The sequence below is a fragment of the Phocoena sinus genome, chromosome 8 (genome assembly GCF_008692025.1).
Source record: "Phocoena sinus isolate mPhoSin1 chromosome 8, mPhoSin1.pri, whole genome shotgun sequence".
In the NCBI taxonomy this organism is placed as follows: Eukaryota; Metazoa; Chordata; class Mammalia; order Artiodactyla; family Phocoenidae; genus Phocoena; species Phocoena sinus.
The window spans coordinates 98,882,553-98,894,886 of NC_045770.1; the positions used below are offsets into that span (position 1 = coordinate 98,882,553).

The 12,334-nt window shown below is 42.8% G+C and overlaps 1 protein-coding gene across 1 annotated transcript; it reads left to right on the plus strand.

Moving 5' to 3' along the window:
* Positions 1 to 10,614: 10,614 nt before the first annotated feature.
* On the plus strand, positions 10,615 to 11,557 carry LOC116758393 (olfactory receptor 9I1-like). Its single transcript, XM_032641202.1, is given in 2 exon segments — positions 10,615 to 11,070; positions 11,072 to 11,557. Coding segments are annotated over 2 exon segments (942 nt in total).
* The last annotated feature ends 777 nt before the right edge of the window (positions 11,558 to 12,334 follow it).

The window sequence follows — 12,334 nt, forward strand, 5'->3', positions numbered from 1 at the left end:
AATGTGATACAAATGAACTTATTTACAAAACAGAAATGGACTCACGGACATAGAAGACAAACTTATGGTTACCAAAGGGGAAAGGAGTGGGGAGGGGTAAATTGGGAATTCAGGATTAACAGATACACACTACCGTGTATAAAATAGATAAACAACAAGGACCTACCGTAGAGCACAGGGAACTATATTCAATATCTTGTAAAAACCTATGATGAAGAAGAAGCTGAAAAAAAAAGTACATATATACGTATAGCTACATTATTTTGTTGTATACCTGAATCATTGTAAATCAACTATACTTCAATAAAAAATAATTTAAAAAGTTAAAAAAATAGATAGCCTTTCTCTACATGAGCAGTGATCAATAAAACAATGGAAGGGAAAACTAAAGGTCTAACGAAGGGACTGAATGACTGGAAGAGAGGTCTCCTATAGGCTTAGAGTTATAAGGGTGTGTCCTGTGTGTAACAATGAGAAATACCACGAATCCTTATTAATGTTTTCAAAATTATGTAAATCTGTTTCCTTTACGTTTCTATCAAGATTAGAAGAATATTAAATCTCAGAAATATATATATAATTAAAAATATATATATATTTTTCCCTGTAGGGTCTTTCCTTTACCAAAGAGTTTTGAGGATTCCTGTATTCCAGAAAACTGGGGGATGGCTTTTGAATTCGGGTTATCATGACTACCCTTGTGATCGTTCAAGTACAGGTGGTATAACAGATGAGGGCAATCTCACCAACTTGGTGACGAGTTTGGGAGTTAGTTTTTCTTTTCTTGTGGTCACCTAGGCTTTTAGGGTGTATAGTGTTTGATGGCCCAACACCATGAGCTGTCCCGCAAGAGGTCTCACCATTTTCCAGGGCTTTCCAGTGGAATAGTTTCCTCCCACTTGAGTAACTTACAATAGCTACATTTCTCTTCTTAACTCACCCCAGTGGAACAGTATAAAAATAGTGTATGAACTTCAATCCTGATTTTTAAAAAATGTGTATAAATGTCTGTAGGAAGGATATTAATAGTACCAGACCCTGTTCTGTGTGTTTCATATGTATCTTCTTTAACCTCCATGTCCATCTCAGGAGGTGGGTTTAGAGAAGTGACATAACTTACTTAAATTCCAAAGGTAGAGAAGGAGGTTCAGACCCGCACAGTCTACTGCCAGAGTTTATGTGCCAAATAACTATGGTCTAGTGCGTTTCCCTCCAACTGTTAACAGCACTTATTGGAGTGGTATGATTATAGTGGTTTAAATGTCTTCATTTATGGTTTTTGGACACTGTCCAAATTTTCTACCCTAAATAGCGGTATTTATAATCAGCTAACTGACATCAAGAAGTACAGGATGGTGGTTAAGAGCAAGGTGTCTGGGGATGTCATGCCAGGCTTCCCTGGTTCCAAACTCAGCTTTTCCCCTTACTACCTGTGTGACCATGGGTGGTTATTTCACCTCTCTGGGCCTCAGTTTCCTCACTGGTAGAATAGAATAATAATACTATCTACCTCATGGGATTGTTGTGAAGAGTCAATGGGTTAAACTTGGATAAAACTAATATGGTATGCTAGGTACTCCCTAAGTACTTTACACGTAGATTATCAATATTAGCTGAGTAAATGAGTAAGCAGGCTGCCAAGGCTTCACACAATCACTGACTTCACTTGTGTCCCATAAATGAGATTGTTCAGAAGGGATCTCCTTGGGTGGTTGACAACTTTTCAGAGAGAAGAACATAGAACTATCTACTCCCATCCCCCAAATGAGATTCAATTATGGTTGGAGCTGCCAGACAGGACAAAGTTTGAGTGGGAAGAAACTGAGAAAGCTAACTTTGCAGGGGCCCTTTTCCGAAGGTTTCTCTCTTCTGGGACTCAGAGAAGACTGATTAGAAGCTTAGGGGCTGATTAGAGCACCTCAGTCAGTGGCTAATCCCCCTGCCCCGGTTTTCTAATTGCCTTCACGGAGCACCCAGCCTAGGACAGAGATCCAGGCACCTATGAACGGGTGCTGCTGTGGATGTTGGAGCTTATGAGCCGCAGGTGCTGAAGCTGTTTATTCCTCTCATGCCCCAAAGCCCCATTTGGACATCACATGTACTCCCATCCAGCCTAGTCCTCCAGGGACGGACCTCTTGGCTCTGCTGAAGGTAGGTGTGGCCAAGTTAGATCAGACAGAAAATGAACCACAGTCCAGATTCGAAAAGTACTTGACAAGCTGAACGTTGGTTTCCTCTCATCTAAAAAGGGTTTATCTCTTTTTTTTTCTTTAGAGAGTAGGGTCAAAGCTAGTGTGGTTTGTGAGGGAGCACGATGTACCGGGAGTTATTAGTTTTGCTTCCTCTTGCGGTGATGCAAGGCACTTAGCATCTTGGGGTCTCAGTTCCCTCATTTATACCATGGCACTGAACATGCATCGCGTACCTGCTTCAGGTGACTGTTTTTAGGATCAGAAGAGACAAGGTAGGTGAGACTATATGGAAGACTATGGAGGCTATTTCAAGTAAGGGCTTACACTGAGAAAAGGGAAAGAGCAAGAAGCAACTCTTGTTGAATCTCTAAGAAATTTGTAAAATTCTGGCAGGTGTTTGCAATGTGATGGTATCGACATTACAGAGAGAGTTGGAAACTGCAGGTAGGCTCTAAAACAGAATGAGCTCCTTTGTGGGAGAATAATTTCCCCATCATTGGAATTGTTCCAGCTCCATAAAGATTGGTCAGAAAGGGTCACCATTAGCTCAAAGGCCAGCCATCAGAGATGCCCTAGACAGGATTTCTGCTGTGGGTGGGAGGTAAATCTCAGATTCCTGCAGTTGAGAGATCGTGAAACTACTTTCTATGAGTGCTCACTAAGCCCCACGAAAGCATAGAGAACTGAGGTCTTTCTTTTAGGACTGGTCAGCTGGGCACTGACTTTGGGAGAAGCTCTAAGGATGTTAGGAGGTGTAAAAACCCCATCCAGGGCTTCCTTGGTGGCGCAGTGGTTGAGAGTCTGCCTGCCGATGCAGGGGACACGGGTTCGTGCCCAGGTCCGGGAAGATCCCACATGCCGCGGAGCGGCTGGGCCCGTGAGCCATGGCCGCTGAGCCTGCGCGTCTGGAGCCTGTGCTCCACGACGGGAGGCCGCGACAGTGAGAGGCCCGCGTACCGCAAGAAACAAACAAAAAAACCAAAAAAAAAAACCCATCCAGAGCTAAAGAGACCTCACGCTTTGTAAGGCTGGTTCTGTCCAGGTATCCCCATCACCAGAACTCCTCTCCCCTCCCAATCCCTTTAAGGGGGCGGGCACCGTTCACCTGTTCTCACCACTCTCTGAGAGGCAGAGGGCTTGAGTACTTCTGGGCAACAGAAAAGCTGTGCTAAGACTCCAAAAAGGTGAAGCAGCTTGAGCAGTAGAAAGCGTGTCTTGTCAGGCTGGAGGAGATCCGTCACTCCCAACATTTTGCATTGGTGTTTGCTTCTGGGCAAGACCCTCCTCATCTTGGGGCCTTTTTTCCCCATCTCTACTTCATCTGCCTGAAGGCAAAAGGGCAGAACCGTGACCTTTAGAAACACCTTCAAGTTGCAGGGTTCTACCGCACACTCTGTCCAGTGAGCAGATGAGGCCGAGTGAGCAGGCATTGGTGAAGGAGAAGGGTAAAAGATTTGAGGTCAGTGTTTGGACAGAATTTATATGCCATTCTGGAAGCTTCTTGTAGGATCACAAAGTGAGGAGGATCTCGAGATCTCACCTTTTCAGATCTCCCCACGCCTCCACCTCCCGTCTTCAGGCAGGACATCTGTGTCACTATAACCCCCAAGCTGAGGGACTGGGTGGTGCGGTGGAAAGGGCTCTGGATCTCAGTTGTGGCTGCTTTTCTTTCTAGCTATGTGACCTTTGGACAAGTCTGTTGATCTCTCTGAGTCCCCACTTTCCTCACCTCAAAATGGGTTATGTGAGAGTCAGATGGGATAATAGGAGTACAATGTTTTAAAGTGAGGGATCATGAAAGCCATGTGTAATTCGGGGGAGGGAGGAGTTCACACCTTCCATTGTATGCAACAGAACCAATGTTTGTTGAGAACACAGGCCTTCTCATTTCGTCCTCACAGCGCTCCTGTGACTTGGGTAGTATTCATGTCCATCTTAGAGGTGAAACAGCTGAAGTCCAGATAATTTACATGGCTGGCTGGAACTTGACCTCACTGTGATAGAACTTCAAAATATTCTGGTTCCATGACACCATGCTGGTTCTGCCTTTCTGCTATTTTCAGTGGGGCTTGCTGGAGAATACTTTCCTATGTATTTCTAAGTTTAAATTCAACTAGTAAATGACCTATTAAAGTTTTCCGCCAAACAAGTTTCTGGGAAAAAGGGGACCTCTTGAATAGTCTATTTTTATCTCTAGATTGAGCTACTTTTTACCTGAACACAGAGTGTTGGTGGAAGAAACTACTTTTTTTTTTTTTTTTCACCACTTAAGCATCCTTAGGACCCAAGTCCACCCTGACACTTGGAGTGGCAAAGCATCTTGTACCTCGTTCCTTTATTCCTTTTTCCTCTTCAAGTTATCACAAGCAGATGATGCTGGCTCTGTTCTAGTGGCACAGGGAGGATCATTGTCATCTAATGTCTGTTTAGCTCTATGTATACATCACTGCGTCCCTAGTGGACAGTGTACTGCTGGGCACAGAATATAAAGGCAGATCCTTTAGAAATCTTTGTTGCATATTTCCAGCTGAGAACAAAGGCTACACAATTTTAGGCACATCGTACAAACTTTTATATCTTACTATTTTAAAATATCTTTAACCCTGACTCGGAGGATCTAAGTGGATTAGTTTTGCTGAGCTATATAAATAATTTTCAGATCCATGGCTCTGTATTTTCCACAGTATGTGCTATTATAAAGCTGGTGTCTGGGCCCTTATAACAATCCCTTCCAAGTGCAAACTTATTACTTTGAGAATCATCTTCCCATAGATTTTTCTCAATTAATCCATACTTAGCCTCTTGGCCCCTAGTCCAGTGTTTTCTCTGCTCTGAGATACAGGTGGGGCATCTGCTGGACTTCTTCTCTTCTGAAACCCTCCTTAGTTTTCTGAAATTTAGTGGTGGTTTTGGGGAGGTTAATAAAATCCCAAGGAGCAAACAGTCTCATGGTCTTTCTCCTTCAGCTTTGGAATGTGTGAATTAGATGTCTATGTGTGTTTACTCTTGACTGACATAAAAATGAAGCTGTGGGTCTTGAGCAGACATGACTAATGTGGGGGAAAGATAACCTAGAGTTAGTGGTTCACCAGGAAGTGTCTGGAAGTGAAATATTTCTGTGCCCAATCAACAATTAGGTAACAGGGCTTCCCTGGTGGCACAGCAGTTAAGAATCTGCCTGCCAACGCAGGGGACATGGGTTCGATCCCTGGTCCTGGAAGATCCCACATGCTGTGGAGCAACTAAGCCCGTGCACCACAACTACTGAGCCCCCGTGCCACGACTACTGAAGCCCGCATGTCCTAGAGCCCGTGCTCCACAACAAGAGAAGCCACTGCAGTGAGAAGCCCGTGCGCCGCAACAAAGAGGAGCCCCCGCTCGCCACAACTAGAGAAAGCCCGCGTGCAGCAACAAGGACTCAACGCAGCCAAATACAAAAATAAATAAATTTATTTAAAAAAAATGACAATTGGATAACAGAACACTGAGAATGCGAAATGCTGACATTGGTCAGTACTGTGGCATTAATGATGCCATTAAGGATTCCCTTTCTTCCTGTGCATCCTTAAAACCCAGCAATTTCAACTATTCTGTGGGCTTCAAAAACAGGAAACTGCTGCTTCAGTGTCCCATTCATATTTCCCCAGCAACTTAGCTTATCTAAATTGCCTGGGACTAAATATTTTCCTCTGAGGCCACACCGATCTCCATGGTTCTTCTCCCTGCCTAGAGATTTTGTGCAGCCACTGTTGGTTTTCTTTAATCATAATTATTAGGAAGCTGATTGGCTGTTCTATCTAGAATCATCAATTCTTTTGGACCAGTTCAGGAGTTTAGACAAGGTATCACAAGGCAAGTTGGAACTCTTCTTGGAGAGAACGAATTTTCCAGCTCCTCTGAAGATCAGCGAACACTTGGCAACCTTGATTTTCTTTAACATTTTCCTTTGCTTATTGAGAAATGGATGTACCTGAATGCTAAAAAGGATCACGTTAATGTGCGTTATGGGTTAGGAGACCCTGCACGCTTCTCACTGTGCCTCAAAATGCAGTCCCAGGCCACTAACTTAGAATTTGGGTTTATGAAGATTTCAGGAACTGGCTACAGTAGCAAAGACCTTGAGACCCCCCCGAGCTTTCCACTTTCTCCCTTGAGCATCTGCCTTCCTTCATCATCCACAGATGGGTCTGATTTAGGCTGACCCACTGTTCGTGCGCTGTCTTTCCTGAACCCATTTGGCAAAGTCCTCTGGCAGCACTGTGATTGGTCTGACGTGGATACGGCTGATCATTCAGGTGATCCTGGCTTTGGGCAAACGGGTGATTTTATTTTGTCCTGATTTATTCATCGATATCTCTTTCCAAAAGAGACTTCAAGTGGCTTATAAAAATGCATGACATGCAGCAAGAGAAAATAAATAAAAACTGAGGAGTGAGACTTGGACAAAGGGAAAGTACAGGTGGGAAATGATGAGGAACCAGGAGCAAGGTTGTTTCACATGACTTTTGTCTTGACACTCAAACCTGTACTGGAGGTGATGGTTCCTTCTTGGCTACACACTCTTTTTTTCTTTTTTTTTTTTTTTTTTACATTTTTATTGGAGTATAATTGCTTTACAATGGTGTGTTAGTTTCTGCTTTATAACAAAGTGAATCAATTATACCTATACATATGTTCCCATATCTCTTCCCTCTTGCATCTCCCTCCCTCCCACCCTCCCTATACCACCCCTCTAGGTGGTCACAAAGCACGGAGCTGATCTCCCTGTGCTATGTGGCTGCTTCCCACTAGCTATCTACCTTACGTTTGGTAGTGTATATATGTCCATGCCTCTCTCTCACTTTGTCACAGCTTACCCTTCCCCCTCCCCATATCCTCAAGTCCATTCTCTAGTAGGTCTGTGTCTTTATTCCTGTCTTACCCCTAGGTTCTTCATGACATTTTTTTCCCCTTAAATTCCATATATATGTGTTAGCATATGGTATTTGTCTTTCTCTTTCTGACTTACTTCACTCTGTATGACAGACTCTAGGTCTATCCACCTCATGTACACTCTTGATTAGAGTTTGATTCTGATGGTAGCCCTGTGCACCTCTTCTACCTTCCCATCCCTGCAGGTGAGACAAGACCAATAAAGGTGACGCTGCAAAAACGAGAACATGTGCAGTGTTTTCAGAACTGGGGTCATTTTCCAAAATCTATATTTAACTTATGTTTACTCTCCTCTTTGCCAAAACACAGAGAGTAATGTATCTAAAGCCTTGAAAATTTCTGGTACTCACTAGAAGTTAACTCCTTATTACCATACTCGTGAGCAGTGCGATAGCTGTTGGGAGCATGGCCTTGGAGTCCAACAGACCTTGGTTCAAATCCCAGCCTGGTGGTTTACCTAGCACCAAATTACAAATTAAGTAATTTGATTAACCAAATTACTTAACCTCTGCAAGCCTCTATTTTCCAGTCTATAAATAAGGACAATAACAATATCTGGCATTGGGGGATTGTGAAAAGTCAATGAGGCCGTTTATGTAAAACGCCCAGAACAGTATCTCACCCAAAGGGAGTGCTGTTTCAGTGCCATTCTTCATTATTGTTATTAATACATGCCCTTTCCCTCTCTCACGGGACTTTTCAGAAGAGAAGAGAACCACCAAGTTGTACAGCAAGATGCGGTGTTTGAGGTTAGTGAGTGCAGCCTTCTCACGTGAGGACACGGACCCGTAGATGGGAAGATAGCTGCTTGAGTTTACATAGTACATCAGTGGCAGACCGCAGATGTAACTTCAGGCCTCCGGGTGCTGCTTCCAGCCTTCCTACCATACACTCTCCCTGGCTCATCGTAATCAGCGGCCCCTCCCCCACCACGACACTGCTCTGAAGGAGACTAGTCCCGCTCTCTCAGAGGAGATCTAAAAATGTCTCTTAGGGGAGTGGTAGGTTGAGGTGGGTCTCCCGACTTGTGCCTCTCTAGCTGGGGTTGCCTGGAACTCGGCTAGTGTCTCACTTCCTGGGTCAGAGTCACGAGCCATATGTCGGTTCATGGAAGCACAATGCGTTTGGAGCCAAAGTCCTGGTGTGGTCTTGGGACAGTTGGTTTAACCATTTGAGCCTCATTGGACTCGGTGACAAAATGAGCATCAATGAAATTTCTGAATGCCAGAACAAACTAGTGGCTGAAAACTCATTTTTGTAACAGTTACATGTATTGAGTGTTTACCCTGTACTAAGCACAGCTTGTATCTCCATGACTTATCTCTTTACCTCCCATAGCACAGCAGTACTGTTATTGCTGTTGCATGGGTATTTAGTCTAAGATGCTAGAGGTCAAGTACCTTGCCCAAGGTCATACAAACAGAAATGACTGAGTTTGGAACAAGCTCTGTCTGTCTTCAGGGCCCATTTTCTTAGCCACTGTGCTATATTGTTGGGATTCCAGTCTTCCCTTTACATTGAGTGATGGTAGGCTGATCACTGAGCCTCTAACGCCTTAGGGACTTCTCTCTGTATTAGGAGATTGACACTTCTGAACAAAGTTGCCTTGAGAGTGTTTCACAAGGACCGGAAGAACTCTGTAGGTTGTGTAATGGAAGTGGAGTGATCCATTGCTGGTGTCTTCATTTTCTATTGTTTGTGGATAAATGATGTGTGCAAATAAGCGTGAATAGTTACCCGGTCCCTATCATATCTGATGAAATATCACCTTTTCAATGAACCTTCCCTGATGATCCTATTTAATACCCCTCTCCACACTTTGGATCTCCCAAAGCTCTGTGTGTGTGTGTGTGTGTGTGTGTGTGTGTGTGTGTGTGTTTCATAGCACTTATCTTCTATCATGGTAAAAAATATACTTATTTTTTTTAAAAAAAAACAAACATATTTTGTATATGCCTTGCTCTTCTGCTAGAATGACCACACCACAAGGGAAAGATCATTGTTTGTGTTTTGTTCCAAGCAACCAGAAGAGTGCCTAATGCATTGTAAGTTCTCAACAGATTCTTATTGAATAATTAAATGAACATACTCTCTGTCTCTTTTTCTCCCCCTTTGGTCAAGATGATTTGTGTGAATTCCAAGAACACAGCGAGTTATTGTGGTGGTTGAAAGTCAGTATTATATTGGGCCCTAAGGTAAAAAAAAACTCCTAAATATTTACATTATCAGGAACTCAGTGGGGGAGGGGTAAACACCAGATGTTGACGTTTATTTCATCATTAGATCAGGTTTTGCCGAACGTTGGTGAAAGTTTCATTTTCTTATTTATCTAAAATCCTATGAGATCCTTCTCAAATTCAGTTTTTGTTTCAAGGATGGAAGGAGGACAAAAAGAATCACCTTTGAAGTCCACATTCAGTATTTCCATTACCCCAACTGATCAGCATCCGAAGGTACTGAGACAAGATTGTCTAAATGTCTGGCAAGAGCTTCATCTCTATTAGAATTCTAAACTCGATGATGGCTTTGTCTCTTAAGGAGCTTTGTCCGCTAATTCTGGAATGGCTTGATTCGTGATCCTTACTGACTGATAATGATCTGGCATTTTAAAATAATGGGACTGTTCCTTTGGAATAAGTGAACCTGGAAACCAGGCCATGTTGCTTGGCAGAAAGAGAGAGGAAGAAGACACTTGGCAGGCAGCAGGCTGTAGAAGTTCCAACAGTGCTTGCTCTTCACAGCTCTGTCTTGTATCCAAGCCCATTGGGTTCACGTGCACATCAAAACAACCACAAAGAAAGAGTTGATATTGGGACTCCAGGGGGCTGTGGACTTGGAGATAAGAAGATTCCAGAGTATGCATGAACCTAGAAGCATGTTACATTATTGCAGAATTTAGAAAAAAATAATTCTAAGTGTGTGAATTGGACCAAGTGTTAGGTACAGTATATAAGTGATGTCCTTCACAGTAATATTGTGACATTGGCATTGACATTCTCATTAAGCCAACGAGGAGACTGAGGTTCAGAAAGTTGAATTAACTTGCCCAGGGTCTCAAGAGATGGGAACCTTGGTCTGATATCAAAGCCCATGTCCTTAGTTCTATACCATTAGGTTTTCTCCAACAAAGTGGTATTTTCTGGCTTTGCAGTGAGACTGATGAAGGTTTCCAATTTGCCACCTGTAAGAAGCTAGAAAATGTCTAAGGATCTGAGTTCTAGTTCTGGCTTTGCCTCTTTACTATGAAGCCATGCACCAGTCACTTTACCTCTTTGATCCTCATATTCTTCTCTCAAAAGTGGGATTAACAATATGTGCTTCCAAGGATCTCTGAAAGATCAAATGCAATAAAGTTTGTAAAAAATGTAAAATGAGTTACAAATCTCAAAGATTATTATCATTACTGAAAATGATCAAATCAAGCCATGCTCACCTTATTTTATCTTCAATGAGATTTAATTCTTTTATTTCAGTGGGCAATTTAGGATTCATGGCAGAAAATGGCACTGTGGTGACAGAATTCATTTTGATGGCGCCCCTGCTGTGGGCAGAGCTGCAGATGGGTCTCTTCTTTGTGTTTCTGGTCCTTTATCTCATCACCATAGGAGGTAACCTGGGGATGATAGTGTTGATTCAGAGTGACTGTCGCCTCCAGACCTCCATGTACTTCTTCCTCAGCCACCTTTCCTTCCTGGACATTTGCTACTCTTCTGTTATTGTCCCTCAGTTGCTGGAGACCTTGGGTACTGATAAGATGGTCATCACCTTTGAGCACTGTACCACCCAGTTCTTCTTTTTCACACTCTGTGCTAGTACTGAATGTTTCCTTTCGGCTGTGATGGCCTATGACCTCTATGTGACCGTGTGTACCCCTCTCCTCTATGCCACTGCTATGCCACCTCAGACCCGCCTGCGGCTGGTGGCTAGGGCATATGGTGGTGCCATGGGTCAATTCTGTGATCCGCCCTGGGTGTACCTTTTCCATCTCCTTCTGTAAGTCCAACCATATGGATTTCTTCTTTTGTGACCTCCCACCTCTGCTGAAGCTTGCCTGTAGTGAGACCAGACCACGAGAACGGGTGATCTACCTCTTAGCTTTCTTGGTCATTACAACCAGCGTTTCAGTGATTTTTATATCCTACCTGTTCATCATTCAGGCTGTTCTGAAGATTTGTTCGGCTGGTGGCAAAGCCAAGCCTTTCTCTACCTGTGCTTCTCACATAACTGCAGTGGCTCTTTTCCTTGGGACACTGATATTCATATACCTGAAGGGTAACATGGGAAAATCCCTTGGAGAGGACAATATTGCATCAGTATTTTACACTGTGGTCATCCCTCTGCTGAACCCAATGGTCTCCAGCCTGAGGAACAAGGAAGTGAAGGAGGCTCTGAAGAGAGTTCTCAACAGGGTGAAGGTTTCCCAAGTAGAGTAAGACTTGAGCTCCATCAATTCAGAAGTTCCTGTAAATCATCCTTTGGGCTTTTGGCTTGTCCTCTTAACCCAGGAACCGGATCTCATAATTACAAAAACATTCTGAGGCAAAAAAATGTAGATTTAGTTTCCAGGGATTTCTTTATTAGCTCTATGACTTTGAGCCAGATATTCCCTTCCTCAGTTATCACATCAGTAAAAATTGCCTTGCTATGATTAAAGCCAGGATCAAGAGAGATGGAATGGCAAAGGGTTTTATAAGTAATAACATGCTATAAAATGTAACATTCATTTTTCTGACCTGTCCTGGATATTGTTTAGTGTTTTCTCAGCTACATATTTTTTTCCCACTAAGCTAATATTTGTATCTTGAATAATTACAAAGCAATAGCTTGTTGCTTACATAGTAAGGACAGTCACCTTCTTTGGTTGTGGGTAGTGGGGTAGAAATCAGCCTTGACCAAAGAAAGCTTTCCTCAACATTCAATCGTATATAATTTAGGTATTTGTCATGGAAAATACAAGTAGCTAAAGAGAGGAAGAAAAAATAGAGGAAAAGGAGATATGAACTAGGAAATGTTCAAGTAGAAAAAGTTGTTTATTTCCTGAGATAATGTAGAGGACCGAGACACTGTAGAATGAAAGAAAGGTATAATGATATGCATTAATTATTGAAAAGAGTTTGATCTTGACGTAGGGCTGAAGTGAGCCCGATATATAACTTTTGAAATATATCTTGATCACCAAAGTTCAGAATCTCTGTTTTATTTCTGAAGCA